This window comes from Aulonocara stuartgranti (genome assembly GCF_965226115.1).
Source record: "Aulonocara stuartgranti genome assembly, chromosome: 12".
Lineage (NCBI taxonomy): Eukaryota > Metazoa > Chordata > Actinopteri > Cichliformes > Cichlidae > Aulonocara > Aulonocara stuartgranti.
The window spans coordinates 560,470-585,143 of NC_138948.1; the positions used below are offsets into that span (position 1 = coordinate 560,470).

Here is a 24,674-nt window from a genome sequence, read left to right on the forward strand (position 1 = left end):
TGCGGGGGGCGCTCAGTCACAGACACTCAAGGGGCAAAGTACAAGCAGCTTTTTTTATTTTCATTTCAAAGCTCATTTCCTGTTAAAGTGCTTCAGCTGATTCAAACATTGAACTCCAACATTGATTCATCGATAGATTTATTGATTCTGTCATCGATCAGAGTCCAGGAACTCTGTGACGGCTCGAAGGCCTCTGAGGTTTTTAAAGCAGAGAAATCAAAGTGAAATTGAGCCACTCCTTTATCCTCCTCACACCCTCGACTAACTCCTCCCCCTCATGCCGATGTCACAGACGGGCTCGGCGGCGGTCTCTGAGGGCATACAGGACGCTGTGAGCTTCGTCAAATGCCTCACCGACGGCCGACTGGACTCGACGACTCCACCGCTGCAGCTGAGGACGCTCCTTCAGGACGTCTCTGCCCCCGCCCAGAGGCTGCAAGGAGACACACTGAGCATGCTCAGAACCATACAGACACAAACAGAGGGTACGTTCAGAGTGCCCGCTCCTCTCGGGAGCGTTTCTAATCAGCTGTCAGTCCTCAGAGTAAGGAAAGGAGCTTCAGTGCTTCCTTTAGCAGAGGAGACAGTGGAGCATCCTTCATGAGAAGAGAAGCAATAATCTGAACTCAGTCTGTGAAGGTTCTCAGACATCCAGCTCATTGTAGTCTGAGGAGCTCAGAAAGAAAAGCTTTGGGACTTAATCAGAGAAGCTTCTTCAGTTCTAAGAACAACAACTGGAGAGTCCCTAAAAGGGTCGTGGACCCCCTATTGATCCTCTTCCTCATCACAAGAGTATCATGTCTGTAACTGCTCGCTGGGGCAGGGACAAGTTAAAAAGTGCAACACAAACAGACATGCTCTGCTTTCAAAGTAAAAGCTGCACTTTTGTTGGCAGCAGTGCAGAATTACAACTTTTACTTTGAAGGGGAAGCATCTCCATTTCCTGTTTGTGTCTCAGTTTCACTGCAGCTGTTTGGAGACGAGCTCTCTGAACATACCCAAAGAGACAAAAAGCTTCTCTGAGGGGGGCGGGGCTTGAGCATCCAGAAACTGACCTGCGTGAGCTCGCACGCCGCGAGCAGGTCGGCCACAGTGATGTCATCACCGCAAAGGAAAGGCTGGCGGCGAAGAAACATGGACTCCAGTTTATCCAGCGTGTCGTCGAGGTCGGAGAGAGCGCGATTCAAACGGGCCTCATCCACCGGAGAGCCAGACTGAGCTGGGAGCAGCACCTGAGGTGGGCGGAGACACAAAGCACACCTGAGCTCCTTCATGGCATTACAGCAGCTTTATATTCCTGATGATGTCAGAACAGGTGCGGCGTCATCACAGAACCCCACGCTGCCGTCTCCTGATCAGCTGATTTCAGATATTTGAAGACGTGTTTTACAAAATCAGGATTTTGGCTCCATACCTCCAGGATGAAGACTTTAGCAGCGTGCGGTCGTGTGTTGGTGTGATGCCACGCTGTGTACTCGTCCACTCGGGCTCGTCTCTCTGGTTGCCGTGGATACCAGTGCTCTGGGACATCGTACTTGGTGGTGAGGTACTTCAGGATGGCGTCGCTGCAACACATGACACAACCTGACGTTTACACTGAGCATGTGATTCCGACGTGACCCGTCCTGCCTCACAGGAACACACTTTAAATGAGTGAGCGTGTGTGTGTTTTAATCTCTAAAGTTAATTCAATTCCATTTTATTTATATAGCGCCAAATCACAACAAAAGTCGCCTCAAGGCGCTTCATAGACACTGAGAAAAACCCAACAACCATATGACCCCCTATGAACAAGCACTTTGGCGACAGTGGGAAGGAAAAACTCCCTTTTAACAGGAAGAAACCTCCGACAGAACCAGGCTCAGGGAGGGGCGGGGCCATCTGCTGTGATTGGTTGGGGTGAGAGAAGGAGAAGTTAGAAATATCCTGTCTCAGAGTGACGCTGAAAAACTAGTTCATGCATTTATTACTTCCAGGCTGGACGACTGTAATTCATTATTATCAGGAAGTCCTAAAAACTCCCTGAAAAGCCTTCAGCTGATCCAAAATGCTGCAGCAATATGGGCAGAAATCTGTGCCATCAGAAACTGAATTTGAATAAGTTCAATTTGAATTGCTCAGATTGAATCTGAATTGTAACTTGAATAAATGCTTTTGAAAACTGAATTTGAATTAGTCTAAATTGAAATTGAATTTTATATTTTGAAAATGAATTGATTTGCTTTGAAACTGCATTTTATCCTTTAAAAATTCAGCTCTCGAATAATTTCAGTTTCACTTCTCACCATTCAATTTCTGTTCCAAAATTCAGTTTTTTGGAACTTACATCCGGTTCCGGTTCAAGCGCAGATGAATAGAACTACGTTTTACTAGCGGACCGAAAGTGTTACTGACGGGAATCTACAGCGTCTTGAGCTGAATTAAGACTTCAGAAGTCATTCGTCATGTCGAATGACCAGCGGATAAACTCTCAGGTTGGTAATAAATGTATTACATGTATAAGAACAAGTGTCATGTTAACAAAAGATAGCCGTACAGTAACTTTTATGCTTATTGTAGCTGCTAGCTAAAAACGCTAATTTAGCGTAGTTTGCCTTGAATTCAGCTTTGACAACAAATATGATCGACTGTTTCTAGTAGAATTCCAAAGTTGTCATCTTGGACCCTCTCAGAGTACCCCCTCTGTATGCTTGCAGAGACCCCTACAGTAGGGAAACATGCAAAACGGTGTCCAAACCTTTGTGTTTTAGCTTTATTTATGTCTTACACAGCATCCCAACTCTTTAGCTAACTTAATAACTTTAGCTAAAGTGAGTAGTTAGTCTAATTCATTAGTGCAGCATTACTGGATCACCTCTGTTTGAAGTGATATATTTGTTTGTCAAAGCTGAATTCAAGGCAAACTACGCTAAATTAGCGTTTTTAGCTAGCAGCTACAATAAGCATAAAAGTTACTGTACGGCTATCATTTGTTAACTTGACGCTTGTTCTTATACATGTAATACATTTATTACCAACCTGAGAGTTTATCCGCTGGTCATTCGACATGACGAATGACTTCTGAAGTCTTAATTCAGCTCAAGACGCTGTAGATTCCCGTCGGTAACACTTTCGGTCCGCTAGTAAAACGTAGTTCTATTCATCTGTGCTTGAACCGGAACCGGATGTAAGTTCCAAAAAACTGAATTTTGGAACTGAAATTGAATGGTGAGAAGTGAAACTGAAATTATTCCAGAGCTGAATTTTTAAAGGATAAAATGCAGTTTCAAAGCAAATCAATTCATTTTCAAAATATAAATTCAATTTCAAATTAGACTAATTCAAATTCAGTTTTCAAAAGCATTTATTCAAGTTACAATTCAAATTCAAACTGAACTTATTCAAATTCAGTTTCTGATGGCACAGATTTCTGCCCATACAGCAAGAGTCCTGACAGGGACTAGAAAGAGAGAGCAGATTTCTCCTGTTTTGGCTTCCTGTTAAATCCAGAATTCAAAATCCTGCTCCTCACATACAAGGTCTTAAATAATCAGGCCCCATCTTATCTTAATGACCTTGTAGTACCATATCACCCTATTAGAGCACTTCGCTCTCGCTCTGCAGGCCTACTTGTTGTTCCTCGAGTATTTAAAAGTAGAATGGGAGGCAGAGCCTTCAGTTTTCAGGCCCCTCTTCTGTGGAACCAGCTTCCAGTTTGGATTCAGGAGACAGACACTATCTCTACTTTCAAGATTAGGCTTCAAACTTTCCTTTTTGCTAAAGCATATAGTTAGGGCTGGACCAGGTGACCCTGAATCCTCCCTTAGTTATGCTGCAATAGACATAGGCTGCCGGGGATTCCCATGATGCACTGGGTGTTTCCTTTCCAGTCACCTTTCTCACTCACTATGTGTTAACAGACCTCTCTGCACTGAATCATATCTGTTATTAACCTCTGTCTCTCTTCCACAGCATGTCTTTATCCTGTCTTCCTTCTCTCACCCCAACCGGTCGCAGCAGATGGCCCCGCCCCTCCCTGAGCCTGGTTCTGCTGGAGGTTTCTTCCTGTTAAAAGGGAGTTTTTCCTTCCCACTGTTGCCAAAGTGCTGCTCATAGGGGGTCATATGATTGTTGGGTTTTTCTCTGTGTGTATTATTGTACGATCTACTGTACAATATAAAGCACCTTGAGGCGACTGTTGTTGCGATTTGGTGCTGTGTAAATAAAATTGAATTTTGTGTGTGTGTGTGTGTGTACCTCTCTGTGAGGACAAAGCCGTCGTCCACCATGACAGGAACCTTCTGCATGGGGTTCAGCTTGGTGAAGGTCGGAGTCCGATGTTCTCCTGCACACACAAGAGAAGCTAAAAGTCCACTCAAAACTCAGGTCATATAAAGCGGCCTGCAGCGTGTGCGCTCTAATGCAGACAGAAGTCTGAGCAGCAGCTTCATTCAGAACTCCGATGGGAAACCAAGTGATTTAAGATTCCCAGAATAATGATCTGTTGTTATTTTTTGTTTCCGAAACATGTAAACTGTGTGAAAATCGGACATTCGGTGAGTTTAAGAGCGCCGAATGTCCCCGACCAGTCTCATGACGTTTTCTATGAGGATCAGCTCGGTTCGGATGCAGTTTCCTCTCACGGGGTCAGAGAGAGCATAAATCCGGAGATTTTGAGTGAGGTCTGGCGGGCTCTGTGCACCGCTCGGATGTAGGTCAAAGTTCTTCGGGTCGGAGTTCAGCTGAAGTTGTGTGCCCACAAACTGCTCTAAGTGCGCCGAGTGCGTACACGGGTGAGCAGGCCGTCAGAGGACTAGTTAGCCGCTCGGCTAGTCGGTTAGTTAACCGGCTGGTTGGTTAACCAGCCTGTCAGTAGCTCACCTTTCCGCAGCGCCACGGCGCGCACTTTGTGCGGGATTTTGGTGCAGGTGAGCAGGATGTGCACCGCCCGGCAGGGCTGCGATAGAAGGTCCAGGTACACCTCCACCAGCCGGCCTGTTGCCATGGTGACCGAGGCGTTTTTATCCGTTAAACCAGCGAAAAAAGCACAAAAAGCGTGAGCAGGTAGCCGTCCGTCTTCCCCTGAGGTTCTGCAGCCTGACAGCTGCTCCACAGCGCCCCCTGCAGCCGCACAGACAACTGCAGCCCAGAAAAGGTTACAGCTTCCTTGGAGGACACTGCAGCGCCTCCTTGACACCTCCTTCAGAGGAAACACAGAAGCATCATGACAGGACGACCCTCTTCCTCTGTGTAGTCACCCAACAATCATAGAGGTTTACATCAGCACTGCAGCAGCTTCTACTGTTATAACCTCACATTGCTTTTCTCAGCTTAAATATGTAAAAATTGTGTTTTTTGTTCTGTGTCCTGTTCTTTTTGCATATATGTGTGTTTTTATTGCTGCTGACACAACCAAATTTCCCCTTGTGGGACAATTGAAGGATTATTCTGTTCTCCTGTAAACTGGGAGCGTGTCCGTGGCGTGTGCTGTGTTCAGACTGCATGAACAGCTGCTGTGTTTATCTCTCGTCATTAATAAACCTTCTCTCTCAAACTATTTCAGAGTCGAATTAGTTCTAAAGAAAATGAGGAACGCTTCACGAATTTGCGTGTCATCCTTGCGCAGGGGCCATGCTAATCTTCTCTGTATCGTTCCAATTTTAGTATATGTGCTACCGAAGTAACACGACCACCCCGGCCCGTCTGCGCCTTATGAGCCCGTCTGCGCTGGAGGCGCTCACGGTCACGGTGAGGCGCCGAGCCGAGGCCCAGACCGAAGCGGCACCTCCAGCGCTGCCGGGTCGCTTTCATCCCCGCCATCAGTCCCCGCGGATCAGCGGACCGGGCCTGGGTCCGATTCCCCCCCGCTCTACTTCAGGCTGCGCCTCACAGAGGCACAGGGGCATTGTGGGAAATTTACACAGACCGATTTACATCAGCAGGTCATGATTGGACGGCTGAAGGCGCCATAACAAAGGCCGACCCAACGCCCTCCTCCCACAGTCCCAGCCATCCACCCAGCCCCCACCCGCCCTGCAGGTCAGAGTCCGACAGGGGAGGGCGCGGTGTGACGTCGCCCTGCTGCCTGTGAGCAGGGTTAGACACGAGGAGCTCAGAGAGACTAAGGCTACGTCCACACGTACACGGGTATTTTAAAATCTCCGTTTTAAAAAATAATCCCGTCCACACGTAAACGCAGAAATGAAGGAAAACGCTGCTAGGAAGCAGGGGCGGATCTAGAAGTGTGGCATGGGGTGGCAAGTGCCACCCTAAAATGATCCCTTGCCACCCCAAGTGCCACCCCAGTTTTGCACATGACAGTGTTGTTTATTAAAATAAAACAGCATTAACAGTTTGAGCGTAGTTACAGTCAGCAGTGAATATAAATGCTAAAACTGAATATATTGCATAGTGTCCCCCCTGCACCAGTAACAAATGGTTCAGCCCATAGCAGGACCGGCTTTTTTCTTGTTTTCAGTCGCAAGCGATGCTTATGATTGTGCCAGAGCACATTTTGAACAACACCATGGGAATTTCGCTTTTTACACAGGTGGGTGGATGTTACACTGTGGAAATGGAAGGAAGGTGAGTGTTATTAACCCTCTGTGGTCCACGGACACGCTGCACCTCCACATCACATGACTGATGTAAGCTGACACAGCAACAAGCTGCAGCCTATTTCAGCCCACATTGAAAGTTCCAACTTCAAAGTTTTTAAATTTTAATTACAGGCCAGTAAATCCAGAGTTATGATCATATATATATCAGCCACGCTTCGTTCTAAATACTGTCGTCACGTTTGTGTGTGTGTGTTTTAAGCGTTTTCTAAAGACAGCGCGAAAACAGTAAAGAAAGGAAAAAAGCCACCTCTTTCTTATTGGTGGAAAAATGCACCATGTCGACCAATTTAAAAAAAGTCAACATGTGGGATTTGGTTGTTTAGGAAGAGGGAAAAGTTTGGGGAGTGACGGTAACAGGGCGAGCGAGACAGAGCGAGAGAGAGAGTTTAGATGTGGCAGATTTGTGACGTTTAGTGTGGAGTGTTTACTTAGTGTGTTGTGTTGTGTAGTCGTTCTGTTGTGTAGTCATTTTGTTTTGTGTGTCAGTGAGGGCACTAATGACTGTCACAGAGGCACATTTGTAAACACTGTCACTAAGTAGAAAACCAGTGATACACCAGCTGTTGTCGGGCCTGCAGGTTTGTCCCTGTGCTCTTCTGTCTTTTGGTGGACAAACTTGTTTTTACTGGCACACATCATTTGTGGGGCATCTTATTGCCACACCTGATTGTTCTCTCATTTTAGTTTTAGTAAGATTTTTAAATGGTTGTACAAAATGAAAAACAGCAGGTGTATCGGCTGCATTTTTAGATAAATAGTTGTTTATGTTTACAAAATGTACGTTTTATATTTGCATTTCAAGTTATAAAAATTTACTGTTTTTTTTTTTTTTTACAGTAAAAAATACTACTAGGAGCTTAAGTTCTTTGTGTGGTTTCAGATCAGTAACACTAATGCAGTATGTCAGTGAAAAAAACAACTAAATTCAGTTGAGCTTAAAAGACACCAAACAAGGCAACGGGGGAAAAAATAAAATGAAACAATCTGAGGGTGAAATACAAACGTAAACTCAAAAGGAGTCACAAATGGCCGGTTGTATTTCAGACCTCAGAGGGTTCATCCAACAAATCATGAAAAATTGGGTTTACATGTTTGTTCATGACGGTGCAGATTTCTGACATTTTGTGTAATTTAAGCTGTAACAATGTGACTGTTTTCTAACAAAAACAGTGAAACTCAAGTTAGACTTGTGTTTGTAAATGAAGCGCCCCATGTTGTGTAGCTTTCTGGAGTTTATACTTATTGGGCAACATATTTATTTATCATACAGGCTATACAGTACATAGCATCAAAACTCACATGTTTTATGTAACTAAAGTGTGTAATCATGTGGGCTACAGACAATGATTAAGTTATCGACTATATTTATATGAAAAACGTGCATACTTACTGCATTTGAATCATGTAACCATATGTAACCACCTGCATATGTGTTTGGAAAAAAAATGCCACCCTCATGCCACCCTAAGAAAATTTCTCTAGATCCGCCCCTGCTATGAACATGCCAAAGCAGCAGGTGGCGCTATAGTCCTAACCGTGTAGAAATGTTGGCCAATCAGAAGACTAGAAGCCTCGGTGGGAAATAGTAAACAAGGATGGGGCATAGAAGCAGAACCGAGTGGTATGTGTGGAGGGACGGTAACTGTGTGTGTGTATGTAAGCATTTAAACACTGCAGAGAGTTCAAGTAACAGTAACAGTATTGTAGAAATCCATTTCACCGAAACAATAACGTGGCGCACACCTTTGACGCTGCTTTTTCTCCGTTTTTCTCGTCCACACTTAAATGCAAAAACGGAGTTTTAGAAAATATCCACCCTGGCAGGCGTTTTTAGAAATCTCCGTTTTCAGTGACCGAAAACGCCGTTTACGTGTGGACGAAAGATGCAAACGCATAGAAAAATCTGCGTTTTCAAAAATACCCGTGGACGTAGCCTAAATTTCATAACTCATCAGTTTTAACCAGAGGCGGCAAACGTACAGACTTTCTTTACTCAAACAGAAGTACAGATACGTGGGTTAAAATACTCCAGTTGAAGTACTGAAGCAAGTTTTTTACTCAAAAGCTGTGAAATGTACCAAAGTAAGAAAGTATAAAGTAGCTCTATGAACAGTTTTTGTACGAAGGTAACTGAACCTTTTGTTGTATTGACATAATAATATTAGCACATGACAATATAAAATGTATTCAAAGTTATTTAGAACTTTCTCATTCTAATGAGTGTACTTAGTTTAAATCTGTAGGACACAAGTAGTGAAAGAGAATTTTAAAAACACCTGTTTTCTCTCTCCACATGTTAGCGGGCGACTTTGCCTCCACACCTAAAAACTACAATTTTCAGGGTCCCAGGGTCGCTCAGACCCAGGGACCCTGAGCAGTTATGGACTAATATTATAATGTATGTATTTTGTATTGCTGTCCCTCCTTCTCCCTGCTTGTAGACGTATGTGCATGTAGGGGTGTGTGTGTGGGTGTGGCCCTTGGCCACACCTGAAGACCTTGACACACTTGCAGCTGATCAGGCCGGGAGAGCACGGGATTTATTGTCATGTTTTTCCATCACTGTAAATAAACGCACTGTTTATACACAGAGCACCGCGCCTGGGTCCTCATTCCCCATATCCCCACGGTCTGCCCACGTCACAACAATGACAACAGTTGGAGGTTAAAGTGAGGATTAGCAGGTGAGGGGACACTGTGTAGTGGCTCAGCACACCTTTAACACTAAGCTCTCTTCTTCCTGTCCTCTCCTGTCTTCCTGCATGTCTGAGTGAACTTAGCTCTCTTTCTTTTCTCTCCCTGTCAAATCCAAGCTCTGCTGCACTGTGAGACAAACCGCACACAGACACTTTACTGCCTGTCACGGCCTTTTAAGTGTCAAAACAAAAAGTACTCCAGTAAAAGGCTGAAGGTGGCAACAGGTGGTTTGTGTCAGAACGCACTTCCAACTTGATTCTTTAAAAAATATGTGTTTATTTTGTGCTAAATCATAAACCACAAATCAACCCAATGCTTTCTTACGACTTCGATGTCAACAAAAGTTTACTTAATCTGATTCCACAAGTTCAAAAAGTGGTCAGAAAATTGTCGTGGTTTTAGGCAAGGATTCAAGCGACACCTTGTAGAGCACTCAAACTCCGACCTTTATTGTCTACTTCCTGTTTCAGAACCCCCTTTCACAATAAAACAGGTTATGCTCAAACAGATTACACCACATCCTCCTTTCGCTGAAAACATCAAACTTACAAGAACATTTAGAACCTTTCATAGAAACTTTTCTTTCTCTTCAACCTTTTTTCCTTTACTTTTAAACCCATGTTTATCTTTTTTGTTTTGTTTATTTTCACAAGTCCAGTGTTTGTGGTTTTTTGACAACCCTGCCAGCCCATTAAGGATCACTGACATTCTACGCTGAAAATGTTCTGGGGCTGACGCTATTCCAAAGGGAAGTCTGTTAAAGTGGAAGCGCCCAAAGGATGTAATGAACGTTGTGTAGTGTGCTGACTCTGGTGACAATGGAACCTGCCAGAAGCCTCTGTTTGCGTCTAACTTACTGAAGACTTTTGCTCCCGCCAGGGATCCAAGTGTCTGTTCAACCGAAGGCAGGATGTACTTTTCTCTGCACGCTGCTTCATTGAGGTGAGTGAGGTCAACACAAATACGCACAGAGTCGTTTTTTGTTGGCACTGGGACCATACCTGCACACCATTCTGTTGGTTCTTCAACTCTGCTGATTACTCCCATGGACTCCATTCTTTCCAGTTCCTGTTTCACCTTTCCTAACAAAGGGATGGGGACCCGTCTTGGTGTGGCCAGGGAAAAAGGCACAGCATTGGGTTTCAACTTAATCGTATAAGGTTGTTGCATTAAACCTAATCCCTGACACAGCTTTGGGTAGTTCTCATTCAACACATTCATGTCAATACTGTCAGCTCTACACACAAGGTTCAGCTTGACACTTGCTGGCCTGCTTAACAGTGCTATGTGCAAATCTTTGATAATGTACACATTTTCCTGTATTCCCTGTTCACCTTTGCAAATTGTTTCTCTGCTCATACCCAACACATCAAGTGGAGTACCCCCTGGACCAAACAATGATCTATCTGGTTTACATAACTCTGTCTCATTTTGGTTTATGCAGTAATACATCTGGGCTGGGATAACAGAGACGTCAGCTCCTGTGTCTATTTTAAATCTAACTTTGTGGTTTCTGATAGTGAGATCTGCATACCAAGGATCTGAACCTGCGTCTACAGAACCAAGAAACACGGGTGTATCATCACTTTTCTCTGTTTCTATCACATGCACAGATTTAACAGATTTCCACACTTTACTGAAGTGTCCTCTTTTACCACATGAGTGACATGTTGCATCTTTTGCTGGGCATTGTCCTTTACCATGCGCAGGGGTTTTCCCACACCTGTAGCATGATCTCCCATTTGGTGTTTTGTCCTTTGTTGTGCATTTACGTTCTCTTCGGGGTTTGAATGTTGAATGCTTTTGTTCCCTGTGCTTCGCTGTCACAGCATCTATTTCCATCTTATTTTCCCCTCTGATGTCTGTCTGTTGTTTTTTGATGACTTCAGACTGCCGGGCCTGGTTAACTGCTTTCTCCAACGTCAAATCTTTGTCCATTTGAAGTCTCTCCGCTAAGCTGATGTCCCTCAGACCCACGACGAGGCGATCTCTTATTAACTCATCGTGCAGTGCACCATAACTGCAGTTTTCAGCTAAAGCATAAAGTGCGGTGACAAACGAGTCAACAGTCTCATTAGCTTGCTGTGTTCTTTGATTAAAGCGGGCTCTCTCATAGATAATGTTTTTCCTGGGAACAAAGTATGTATCCAAAGTGTCTCTTACTGCTTAGTACGGCTGCCTTTGTATGTCCGATAAAGCTTGCCCTCGGAGGATATCATCTGCTTCATCCCCCATGCAGTAGATGAGTGTGTTTACCTGGTTAGTCTCTGAGCTAAGGTGCAGGTTGCTTGCAAGTCGAAATCTTTCAAACCTCCTTATCCCACTTCTTACTGCAATCCCGCTTCTGACACATGGTGTCAGAAGCGGGATTGCAGCAAGAAGTGGGATAAGTGGCAAGGATTTTAGGCAAGGATTCAAGCGACACCTTGTAGAGCACTCAAACTCCTACCTTTATTGTCTACTTCCTGTTTCAGAACCCCCTTTCACAATAAAACAGGTTATGCTTAAACAGATTACACCACAAAAATCATTTTAAACCTTCCTGTTGTCCCACTTGACATTTGACAAACACACAAAAAAAATAAGTATACCTAAGTCCTTATTTCACTTCCCACCTCTGGTTTTTACAAGGATCTCCAACACCACTGGCTGACATGCAGCTAAAACCACGATATCATGACTTCAGGCTCGGGTCCTCTACCAGAGGCCTGGGAGCTTCAGGGTCCTGCGCAATATCTTAGCTGTTCCCAGGACTGCGCTCTGCTGGACAGAGATCTCTGGTGTTGTTCCTGGGATCAGCTGGAGCCATTCGCCTAGTTTGGGGGTCTACCACCACTATGTCCGGTTGGTTAGCCACCACCATTTTGTCCGTCTGTATCTGGAAGTCCCACAGGATCTTAGCTCGGTCATTCTCCACCACCCTTGGGGGCATCTCCCATTTTGACCTCGGGACTTCCAGGTTATACTCGGCACAGATGTTCCTGTACACTATGCCGGCCACTTGGTTATGGCGTTCCATGTATGCCTTGCCTGCTAGCATCTTGCACCCTGCTGTTATGTGCTGGATTGTCTCTGGGGCATCTTTACACAGCCTGCACCTGGGGTCTTGCCTGGTGTGATAGACCCCAGCCTCTATGGATCTTGTGCTCAGAGCTTGTTCTTGTGCTGCCATGATTAGTGCCTCTGTGCTGTCTTTCAGTCCAGCTTTGTCCAGCCACTGGTAGGATTTCTGGATATCAGCCACCTCCTCTATCTGCCGGTGGTACATACCGTGCAGGGGTCTGTCCTTCCATGATGGTTCTTGCTCCCCTTCTTTCTCAGGTTTCTGTTGCCTGACATTTTCAGCAAACACACAGTCAGTTATGGCCATCTTCCTGATGTACTTCCATATGCTGTTCCAGTATTGCTCCGTCTCCAGCCTTGGTGGGGCTGGTTTTATATTGTCCCCCTGTCACTGCGAGTACACCTTGGATGGTTCAGTGGAGAACATCTAGTTTATTCTCCTGCCTTCGATCTCTCTGGTGTACCTCTTCAAGGCCAAGGCTGTGAGTCTTTCCATGGCAGTTTCCGAGACCCTTTGTACTTAGGTATCAATCTACAGTGGTGGGAATTGTTTTTGTATATTTGTCACCCTTAGATGTTTCAGACAAAAAAATGTAAATGTTAGACAAAGATAACACAACTAAACACAATGCAGTTTGGAAATGAAAGTGCTTATTATTAAAGGGAACAAACCCAAGCCTACATGGCTCTGTGTGAAAACTTGATTGTCCCTAAACCTAATAACTGGTTGGGGCACCCTTGGCACCAACACCTGCAATCAAGCGTCTGAGATAAGTAGCAACGAGCCTTTTACAGCTGTGGAGGAACTTCAGCCCACTCATCTTTGGAGAATTGTTGTAATTCAGCCCCACTGGAGGGGTTTCGAGCATGAACTGCTTATTTAAGGTCATGCCACGGCATGTCAATCGGAGTCAGGTCAGGACTTTGAGTAGCCCACAGTCTCCAGTCCCTGACCATCACACTACCACCACCATATTTTACTGCTGGTATGATGTGCATTTTCTGAAAAGCTGTGGTAGTTTCATGCCAGATGTAATGGGACACACACATCTGTCCCAAAGGTCTTGGGGATCATCCAGATGTTTTCTGGCAAACTGAGACGAGCCTTTATCCTTTAGCTCAGCAGTGGTTTTCTCCATGAACCCTGCCATTCAGGCCATTTTGCCCAGTCTCTTTCTTATGGTGGAGTCATGAACTCTGACCTTAACTTCAGTTCTCTGGATGTTGTTCTGGGGTTTTTTCTTCTTTTTGCTCTTTGGGTAATTTTGGTTGGCGGGCCACTCCTGGGAAGGTTCACCACTGGTCCATGTTTTCACCGTATGTGGATAATGGCTGTCACTGTGGATCACTGGACTCCCACAGCTTTAAAAAGACCAGATAAGAAGTTTGCGTACATAAGATTTTCTGGAGGAGGACAGACATTTGTTTAGAACTCTTAAAGATGTCAAAGAAACTCCTTTAAGCAATTACTTTGGTGTTCCTCCACCTCCAAAGAAATATCAGAAGGAGTCCGAACCGCAAAAGAAGCACGCATTCTCGGAGAAGTGGTTGCAGGAGGTGAGCTGGCTTCAAACAAACAATGAACGCACAGAGATGTGGTGCGGAATATGCTGTGAAAATCCCACTCTCGCGGACAAAAACAGTGCCTTTTATATGGACGCAAACGCGGTTTGCAACTTCTTATCTGGTGCGCGTCTTTTATTTTGACAGCGCGTGCGCACCTGCGGACCACTCATGTGCACCCCTGATTATAACATAAATTAACTGAGGTGTATCACATCTTTGAAAAGCTGAGTTCAATCTCTCTGGCCTGATTACTGCCACACCTGTTCTCAATAAGGGCATCACTTAAATCTTTCTCAACACTTCCTCTAACGTCCAGCAGAGGCAGCAGTGAGTCAGCCCCCGCACACTCTCACGTTAAAATTAACATGTTTAAAGCCTCAGAGACTGTTTTGATAATTTTCCCCTCAGAGCACCTGTACAGGAGACGGATGACTTTAGAACTCACATTAAGGGTTTTAATTTGCATTTTGTGAAGTTTTCTGTGAACGGACAATAGCATGGCGCCGTTGTCTGTTCTCATCAGCACGCTGACGCTCTGGGACTACACAAAGGAAAGGTACGCTCTGTCTCAGTGTGTGAAGATGAGAATCAGAAGTACTCCGTCTTCGCCAACTTGTCTGTCACAGGAAGCAAAGCTGACCTTTGACCTCTATGTACCCCTCACCTGTAATCTGTGGCAGGGTTTAATGATGAGGATTATTCCATTTTGGGAATTCCAAAACTTCTTCCCGGTAACTGTCTGTGCAGTTTTCAAGGAACAGGTCATGTGACCTGCAGTGTGCGTTTGGTCCACCACGGCGTGATGACTCATTTTGGACGCTGTCTGCACATGCCGAGGAGAGACATGCCGTCTGTTGTATTAGCAGCTTCGCAGCTGAGATCGGATGATTTCAGACGTGAGTTCATCCCTAAATTCAGACGGTCAGTGTGAGAATAAAAGCTCGACGTCAGCTCGGTTCAGCCCTCACAGGACGCAGGCCCTGACCTTTGACCCGTGTGTTTCAGTGGATCGTGTCTGACTTGGACCTTCAGACCAAAGACATCATTAAGAAGCTCACAGGTTTGACCTTCACCCTTTCACACCGCTTCACTGATGCTAGCTACACAAAGCGCTTCATATGTGGGCGGGGCTTAGAATTTTCTGTGACTGTCTTCACTATGAGAACTCTGTTTAGGAGGAAGCTCTGTGGATTTGTCGCTGGTCTTCTGGTTTTTGGTTCTGTTTCCGTGTCTGTGGATACGTGGTGACCTTAACCACCTGTCATACGACAGAAAACATCATCACGTTCGCCGCACTGGAAAACCACAAGATCATCAAACTGTGTTCGCCGCAGTCCACAGCCTGACCCTGACTGGTTTAATTCACCTGGAAGACACACAGATACAACTAAACCAGGTCCAGACTGGAAACCAGTTCAGTTAAAGGGCCAATTCAGTAACTCTTTGATCCACAAGAAAAGCCTTAAACTTTCCAAGGACTGGAAGCACTTTAAACCTGCAGATGAAGAGACTTTTATTTTGAAATCGCTTCAGGTTGTCAATTATTTTGGTGAAAAGCTCCAGGCTGTGTTTGTCCTTGACTCTTCATCATGGACTTTTTCCATTTCTGGGGAGCAATCTTCACTTCCTCTCCCCTCCCTTTCATAATAAAAGTCCTCCTGTTGTTCAACAGTAAGTCACTTTGTTCCCTAAAGGCTTTTATTGTTTAAGATTATTATTATTATTATTATTATTATTATTATTATTGATAGAATCATTTAAAAAAATCATGTTTTAATGTTTTACAGGTTTATATTTTTTTTTGCTTTTTCCATTAACAAACCAGTGTTACTCAAAAACAACAACAGGACTACTTTCTGTCCTAAAACACAATGTGTGTCAGCTCAGACTGACAGGATCACAGTCAGTCTGAGCTGAAAACATCTGGCCTTCTCTGATCAAAGGCTTCAAACAAGTTTCTGTAAGCGATGCAGGTGCAGATGGGGGTCATGACCCTCACCTACACCTGCACATGAACCACTCCCACCACAGTTTAGGCAACAAACAGGTTTTATTTAGCAACTCTGAACAGATGCATAGTTTAAACTTGACATGTTTCATCATCTCAGCTTTAGGACAAACTAGCCAATGTAGGGGCAGAAAAACTACAGAAACCTTCAGATGAAACATGGTGAATTCTCATTTCTTCATTTTCATCTAGAATCATGAACTCTCTGTATTTGAGCTTTGAAGAGTTAAATATAATGTTTTTAGCTGAAATACTGTTTGACAGACACTAACAAAAGGAAAAGGGAAATCTCAAGTTTAAGATCCGGGATGTTTTACACAGAGAAACAGAGCAATACAGATCAGGGTATAATCTGCATAAAGACGGCGCTCCGGTAACAGCGTTTAGAACAGAAGAAAAACTTGGACAATTTTTTGTTTTAATAAAAAGTTTGTCTGAGGAGGCGATGTTGGGCTCACTTCCATTCTTTAAATCTATACTTGAAGTCTAATAAAGCAGCTTTGCATGAGTCACAGTTCACACTAGGCATGGTGCAGCCCCTCCCTTCATCCCTTGTCCTAAACAAGCTGATTTAGCTCCTCCCCTTTAAGGTTCTTCTGATTGGACCGTTTCTGGAAGACTCAGGCAGGCCTGTTCTTGTGGAGATTCTGAAAACAAATTGTAAACCTGCTAAACCACAGCAGTGCAAACAGAGACGTGGATGCTGTTAGGGGTTAAGATCAAAGTTCATGTCTTTGATAAATATTGCCCTCATTGGCTGCTTGTTGTGGGACACGATGGCAGCCTTACAGTCGCGGCGTATTTCTGTGAATGCTTCTGTAGGTATTCACCATGCTGACAAACACTTATCGAGCTGATGCCGACTCATCAGGAAAAGAAAAGAGTTTGAAGGAGTCTGAACCTGAGAGGTTTGTTTGCACTTCACGAGTCAGCCTTTCTTATACAATCTGGCATCGTCACACTTTCAGATACATAATCAGCACCTGTTCGAAAGTTTCTGAGATTTGATGAGACAGTCAACACAATCGTTTTGGGAAAACTTCCCCGAAAAGAGAATCTGTAGCGCCAGTATAACACCCGAGCTTTAGCTCTGAGGAGCAACCTTCAGCTTTTGTTGTGAACTCTGTTCTCAGTGAACAATGCAAAAACTATGAAGCTTCAAACAGCTGAGGACGTTCTTCAAATAAAATTCAACATTAGCAGAATGAAAGTCCAAACTCGGTTTCTGACATGAAAAAAAAATTCAACAAAATTTTACTGAAGAATCTGAGATGGTGGCAAGAAAGAAAAGCCCACAGGACGTGGGACTGCAGACACTTCCTGTTTCAGTACCTGTGACTCAAACATTCCTACGAGCCCTCCTCAGGTCCTCCACAGTTGGGACCACATGGCCCCTGCCTCCTGTCAGCAGCACTGAGCTGATGGAGGGCAGAAAAACCCAGCGAAGCTGGACCCGAGTCTGCAGCAGAACCAGTCTGGACCAGGTCAGACCAGAGTCCAGCCCAGCGTGCCGATGGAGATGAGCGTCTGGCAGGTGGCCGAGTCCAGCCACACCGACTCCACCAGGCTGAAGTGCAGGAAGCCAAGTGCAAAGCCGCAACCTACGTCTGACAGGTGGTGTTTCCCCAGCAACACCCGAGACACGCCCACCAGGAAGGCCCACAGGCAGAGTAGGATCCTCAGAGGCACCTGGAGGACAGGAGGCGGACACACCTGGATCAGGTTTGTAAACTGTTCCAGTCTTTGTTATCTGTGAAGCAGCAAGCTACTCACCGCCAGCACCAGGTGGTTCAGCAGAAACTTGGACACCATGACGGCCCGACTGGCGTGGGCTGCTGGGAACGAGTACATATCCATGGCAATGTAGTCAAAAAAGGTTGGCGGGAAATCCCACGGTCCCCGACGTTTGACCAACTTCTGCATCCCAGCAACCGTCATCACATCTAGTATCAGCGCTGCAGATAGACAGGTGAGAGACAGGTGAGACAGGCGAGAGACAGACAGGTGAGAGACAGGTGAGACAGGCGAGAGACAGACAGGTGAGAGACAGGTGAGACAGGCGAGAGACAGACAGGTGAGAGACAGGTGAGAGAGGTGAGAGACAGACAGGTGAGAGACAGGTGAGACAGCAGAGAGACAGACAGGTGAGAGACAGGTGAGACAGGCGAGAGACAGACAGGTGAGAGACAGGTGAGACAGCAGAGAGACAGACAGGTGAGAGACAGGTGAGACAGGCGAGAGACAGACAGGTGAGAGACAGGTGAGACAGGCGAGAGACAGGCAGGTGAGAGACAGGTGAGACAGGCGAGAGACAGGCAGGTGAGAGACAGGTGAGACAGCAGAGAGACAGGCAGGTGAGAGACAGGTGAGACAGCAGAGAGACAGGCAGGCGAGAGACAGGTGAGAGAGGCGAGAGACAGACAGGCGAGAGACAGGTGAGAGAGGCGAGAGAAAGACAGGTGAGAGACAGGTGAGACAGCAGAGAGACAGACAGGTGACAGACAGGTGAGAGACAGGTGAGACAGCAGAGAGACAGGCAAGTGAGAGACAGGTGAGAGAGGCGAGAGACAGACAGGTGAGACAGCAGAGAGACAGACAGGTGAGAGACAGGTGAGACAGCAGAGAGACAGGCAGGTGAGAGACAGGTGAAAGAGGCGAGAGACAGACAGGTGAGAGACAGGTGAGAGACAACAGAGAGAGGCGAGAGACAGGTGAGAGACAGACAGGTGAGAGACAGTTAAGACAGCAGAGAGACAGACGAGACAGCAGAGAGACAGACAGGTGTCTGACCCAGCAACAGGTTGACAAGCACTTCCTGTCCAGCCAGCGTGCTGCTCCTCCACAGGCAGATTAGGGTGCCACAGATCCAGGGGAGGGCGTGGCCAGTGAGGGCCAGCAAGGTGATCATGGGGCGGAGCGGGGCCCCGGAGCCGCGGGCTCCCACGCAGACCCCTAGACGCTTTGAGAGACTGATGTCAATGGCGAGCAGAGAGCTGATGGCGATACCTTTGAAAGACGGGTTAAGCTGCATGCAGTCCTGCTCCGGCCAGCGGGAGGCATCCTTCGCACCGCCGCTGTCAGCAGTTGGACCGCTCTCGGAGGACTCTCTGGCCCCCCTGAGGAAAAGACCAGACTCCATTAGAAAAACCCACATTTTATGTGGGTAAACAGACTGTTGCATGAACACAACTACACTTCCCATCATGCTTTTGTTTACAGGTGCTCAGACTGGCCCAGTGAAGGAGCATCAGCGAACACTGAGATCACCACCTAAAATCTGATTGTCAGGCAGCTTCCTCTCTGCATGTTAATGCTGAGGGAGAGGAGCTCCCACAGTCTGAGGAGGTGGTCACAGACTGAGCTCTGAACTCCTTAAAAATAACTCGGCTCTTCTCAGGCGTCGGGTTTCAGAAGGTTTTATTAAAGCACCGTTACGTTTAAAGGTCACATTCTGATTTTGCATTATTGAATTTAACTGAAGATGATCCAGGATCGGGTCACAGAAAAAGTTTGAGCACCTAAATGAAACTCTGGTCTCGGTCCAGGTCCCGAGTCTGTGGGCGGAGCTTGTTTGTCTTACCTCCCCCCTGTGCTGTCCTGCTGACTCTGCTGTCTGAACACAGGTCTCCTCGGACCTCCGCCCCCCCGTCCCTCCCCCACCGCCTGTTCCCGGCGGGATGGCTGGTTCAGGGACAGAAACTCGGGCCGGTTCAGGACATTGTTGCGGTCTCTGGCCCGGAATTGGGCCTGGCTGCCGGGCATGGTGGTGGTGCAGCGGTGGAGGACGTGCTGGGCCGGGTCTGACTCTGTGGGATCTGCTATTAATAGACCTGCTGGCCTTCTTCTTCTGCTCTCAGCTGTTATTGTGTGTGTGTGTGGGGGGGGGGGGTGTTAAAGGGATACTCTGTCTATTTTACTGCGTCTCACCAAAGGTATGTGGACACTTGAATCATAATGGGGGTGGCAGGTCAAAGGTCAAAAGTAAATAGACATGAGGCTGTAGCTGTCCCAAAACGTCGGCTGCATCCTCCAGAGGCCGCATTTGTAGACGATTACGTCACAGCAACGCGAAGAAGGCTGTCCCAATTCACAGACTCCTCTGAATGCAGCCGACAAATGCGTCCTCCTTTTCCCCAGATTTGAAGGATGGGTCGGGTGTGTCCTTTACTGCCACCATATCCCAGAATTCATAGCGCAGCCCAGGCAATTCCAGTTTCCAACAATGGCGGCCGCTACTAAGTTTTAAAATTACTCATACTAATCTTTCTGGGTCACAAAATAAACTTTTAACATATTTTCAGGCGAGAAAGTAGCTGTGTAAACTTCAAATATCTGCTCGGTTTATCAAGATATCGCATATTTGCAAAAGTGCTTCGACGTTTTCGGAGACGTCTGTTACCCACCAGCTCGATAGCTCGCCGGGAGCTCGAGGGTCACTGAAGCCGCCGAGAACGGCACAACTCCCGGCACATCATTTTCAGATCACCGCGGACTTTCGCTGCTCAGGTTAAACGTGATATATGAGTCACTTAGACAACTTAAACATGTTATTGTTGGGCTTTTTTCAGTGTTTTGTTTGTTCGTGAGTAAATCGGTTTGGCTGAGATTAAAGTTATTAGATTAAATAAAACTTTATTAATCCATCGGGTGGGTTCCTCCTTGGTTTTCACACAGCTGATTAAATGTCAAGCACTGATTACGTAGAGGCGTTGCAATATTGATCCATAAAAATCTACCGTTCACTCTACATACTATTGTGAGGGATACGGATGATTTATTCTGATTACTGGGCTTTTATATGGGGAACAGATTCTATTAGGAAGTGTTTATGCACCAAATATTTTAGATAGATTGTTTTATTCAAACCTTCTGGCAAAAACCTCCTCTGTGTGTCTGAATCACGTAATAATTGGTGGGGATTTTAACTGTGGTCTGAGTCCTGAAACTGATTATGATCCACCAGAATCTCAACCACCTTCAAAAATGGCAAAGGCTGCAGTGGACTTCTGCTCAGATCTTGGTCTTTTTGATGCCTGGAGAGTTTGTAATCCACATGTGAAAGACTTTACAGTTTTCTTTTTCCAGAATTGATTACATGTTTGTTTCTAGATCTGTCCTTGACAGAACTCGGGGTTGTTTGATCAACACATGCGCTCTCTCAGACCACTCATCAGTCTCAATGGAGTTATTACCACCTTATTATGGTCCCTTGTTTACACACTGGCGGCTAAGCCCAGCTCTCCTTAGTGACCCTGAATTTGTCAAATATTTAGAAGATCAGTGGGAACTTTTTCTTTCTACAAATGACTTACCAGGGGTTAGTGCTTCTACTCTGTGGGAGGCGGGTAAGGCATTTCTCAGGGGCTCTATTATCTCTTTCACCTCAGCGAAAAAGAAGAGCACCTTAGCCAAACAATTAGTACTTGAACGCGACATGACTAACTTGGAGAGGGAGTTTAAGAAATCCTCGTCTGTTTCTGTGCTTAAAAAACTGGATGCAGCCAGATCAGCCCTGGACCAACTACTAACTCAGAAAGCAGAAACTGCAATATTCTATGCAAAGCATAGATTATTTGAATCGGGCAACAAACCTGGACGCTTACTTGCCCGACTTGCACAGGGGAAAAAGGGCTCTTATGCAATACCCTCTCTAAAAGATAAGAAAGGTGTTTTACAATTCGAGGCTAAACTTATCAGCAAAATAATGAAAGAGTTCTATCAGGATATTCCCCTGAGTGTCAAAGTACTGTAGATCAGGGGTGTCAAACTCTTTTTAGTTCAGGGGCCACATGGAGAAAAGTCTATTCTCAAGTGGGCTGGACTGGTAAAATCATTGTATACATAACAACTTCAGATTGTTTTCTTTGTTTTAATACGATCAACATAAAAATAAAGCTAGAGCCTGTGGACAGTATGCCCAAAGTAGTACAGGCACAACATGCTATTAATCATAAAACATCTCAAGTTATTTGAAAACTCTGAGGACAAAGAACAAGCACACAGTGCCTCAGTGATTCACAGAACTGTTTCACAGATCACAGAACTACATCAGGGTGTCACTTCGCAGGCAGCAATGTAGATAAAAATAATGAAATGCTGTTCCCCAAACAAGTACAAGAACCACAGAATAAGTTAAATATATAAATCAAATATAATCAATTAGAAACACTCTCACATCAACATAAAAACATATAAACATAAAGCTGGAGCCTGAGGACAGTGTGTCCAAAAGCACAACATAGCTATTAATCATAAAACATCTCAAGTTATTTGAAAATTCTGAGGACAAAGAACAAGCACACAGTGCCTCAGTGATTCACAGAACTACATCAGGGTGTCTCATGCAGCACTTTCAGTGGGGTTGCATCGTTTATGTGACTCCTGATACCTGGCATCTTTAGCTTTCACCAGCTCATCAATATCAGGCTTCACATCCTGAGCGGCAGCTAACTTCAGGATGTGATTCGAGTGCCTGTGCGTGAGCCTTGAGCGCAGTTTTGTTTTATTTATGCTCATTACAGAGAAACTTGCTCACAAAGATACGTGCTTCCCAACATGCACAATAGTTTTGCAGCGAGGGCGTCAAGTTGGCAAGATGGCGCTGGAGTGACGGCAGCCTTTCCAAGTAGCTCTGCAACACCGCACCTTTTTTGTTAACTTTAACTTTTTTAGACTAGGTTTTTCAAAGTTTTTTTCACCTTCCTCTACTTATACCTCTTAGATATAGCGATACAAGATGGATAATGCACTTTTCAAAACTTCTGGAACCAGCTCCTTCATCTATTCGAGAGCGGAGCTGCTGGCACTAAAAACAAAGGGACAGACCGGCATGCGACACAACATCCCGGCCGAGCTAAAGAGGAGCTACAGAGGCTGCAAAGCTGGAGCGAGGAGAGCGGATCACCGGAGGCGATTCAAACCATCAATCCCGACAGTGATCATGGGCAACGTGAACTCGTTACAGAATAAGATTGACGAACTGTGCGCTCTGAACAACCACAGACTATACCGTGAGTGCAGCTTGTTTATCTTCACGGAGACGTGGCTAACCGAGCTAACGCCGCAGGCTAACGTAGACCTATGCGGTTTCACATCCGTGAGAGCCGATAGGGACACGCAGGCCAGCGGAAAAAGCAGAGGTGGGGGACTCATTGTCTACGTTAACAACAGATACTGTAACCCTGGACACGTCTCCGTTAAAGTTTCGGTATGCCGTCCGGACCTGGAGCTGCTAGCTGTTAGCTTGCGGCCATATTATCTACCTCGGGAGTTCAGTCATGTGATCTGTGTGTGTGTTTACATCCCTCCGAGGGCCGACGCAACAGCTGCCTGTGAGAAAATACACACAGTCACAGCAAGACTTCAGACACAAAACCCCGAGGCTTTCATTATTATATCTGGAGACTTTAATCATGCCACACTGGACTCTACTCTGGCTGCTTTTCACCAGTTTGTGAATTGTCCCACAAGGAGCAACAGGACAATTGACCTACTGTATGCTAATGTGAGAGATGCATACAGAGCCACCTCCCTCCCCCCACTAGGGAAGTCAGACCACAACCTGGTTTACCTACAGCCACAATACACACCCCTCGTCCAAAGGCAGCCTGTCACAACGCGCTCCATCCGGAGATGGACCCCAGAAAAGGAGGATGCTCTGAGAGACTGTTATGACACCACAGACTGGGATGTGCTCCTGAGCCCACATGGTGAGGACATAGAGGGGGCGACACACTGTCTTACAGACTACCTCAACTTTTGTGTGGACACGGTCGCCCCTGCTAAGACGGTACGGTGTTATCCTAATAACAAACCGTGGGTAACACAGGAAGTCAAAGCTGTCCTCAACATGAAGAAGAAGGCTTTCAGGAGCAAAGTGAAGGAGGAGATGAAAGCAGCACAGCGGGAGGTGAAACGCTGCCTGAGGGAGCAAAGGACACCTACAGGAGGAAGGTGGAGCAGAAGTTGGAGAGGAACAATATGCCACATTCAGAAGTTTGCAGACGACACAGCCATCATGGGGTGTATCTGGGATGATCAGGAAGAGGAGTACAGAAGTCTGGTGAGGAACTTTGTCGCATGGAGTCACACAAACCACCTGCAACTCAACACCTCAAAGACTAAGGAACTGGTTGTGGACTTCGGGAGGTCCAGAGAAGGTCCACTGCCGGTTCAGATAGAGGGGGAGGAGGTGGAGGTGGTCAACAAGTACAAGTACCTCGGGCTGTGGGTGGACAATAAACTGGACTGGTCATGCAACACAGAGCACCTGTATAAAAAAGCCCAAAGCCGACTGTACTTCCTCAGGAGGCTGAGGTCTTTTAACATCTGCAGGAAGCTCCTGAGGATGTTTTACCAGTCAGTGGTTGCTGGAGTACTTTTCTATGCTGTGGTGTGCTGGGGGAGCAGCACAGCAAAGAAGGACTCATCCAGGCTGGAGAAACTGATCAGGAGGGCTAGCTCTGTGGTCGGCATGAAGCTGGACACTCTGGTGACAGTGGCAGAGAAAAGGACCTTAAAGAAACTGCTGGACATTATGGACAATGCTGGGCATCCTCTGCACACGGCCATTAACAACCAGAAGAGTCTGTTCAGTGACAGGTTGCTTCTCCCAAAGACAAGAACTAACAGACTTAAAAACTCCTTTGTCCCACACGCCATCAGACTGTTTAACTCCTCTCTGGAGGGGAGAGGGAGGGGAGACAGGAGGACAAAGGAGGGGGGAACAACTAAGCTGTAGT

General features: G+C 45.9%; 3 protein-coding genes across 4 annotated transcripts in view; 1 reads left to right on the top strand and 2 right to left on the bottom strand.

The window, feature by feature from the left end:
* Nucleotides 1-39: 39 nt before the first annotated feature.
* Nucleotides 40-5,975, bottom strand: gstt2 (glutathione S-transferase theta 2). The gene is made up of 6 exons (XM_082554229.1): nucleotides 5,656-5,975; nucleotides 4,861-5,179; nucleotides 4,237-4,324; nucleotides 1,415-1,565; nucleotides 1,056-1,232; nucleotides 40-433 (listed from the first exon to the last, which is right to left on the bottom strand). Exons 1-6 carry the CDS (start codon nucleotides 5,797-5,799, stop codon nucleotides 287-289), a joined length of 1,026 nt encoding a protein of 341 aa, XP_082410355.1. The 5' UTR covers nucleotides 5,800-5,975; the 3' UTR covers nucleotides 40-286.
* Nucleotides 5,976-6,300: 325 nt separating this feature from the next.
* brd3os (BRD3 opposite strand) overlaps nucleotides 6,301-24,674 on the top strand; it is a 29,268-nt gene continuing 10,894 nt past the window's right edge. For both annotated transcript variants that reach the window (XM_082554242.1, XM_082554245.1), the window contains exons 1-3: nucleotides 6,301-6,564; nucleotides 9,191-9,283; nucleotides 10,176-10,238. The gene's annotated coding sequence lies outside the window, so the exon portion shown is untranslated. The remainder of the gene's footprint in view (nucleotides 6,565-9,190; nucleotides 9,284-10,175; nucleotides 10,239-24,674) is intronic.
* LOC309718722 (inactive phospholipid phosphatase 7-like) lies at nucleotides 15,957-21,954 on the bottom strand. Its single transcript, XM_082554235.1, has 4 exons — nucleotides 19,514-21,954; nucleotides 18,724-19,049; nucleotides 17,707-17,888; nucleotides 15,957-17,622 (listed from the first exon to the last, which is right to left on the bottom strand). Exons 1-4 carry the CDS (start codon nucleotides 19,693-19,695, stop codon nucleotides 17,419-17,421), a joined length of 894 nt encoding a protein of 297 aa, XP_082410361.1. The 5' UTR covers nucleotides 19,696-21,954; the 3' UTR covers nucleotides 15,957-17,418.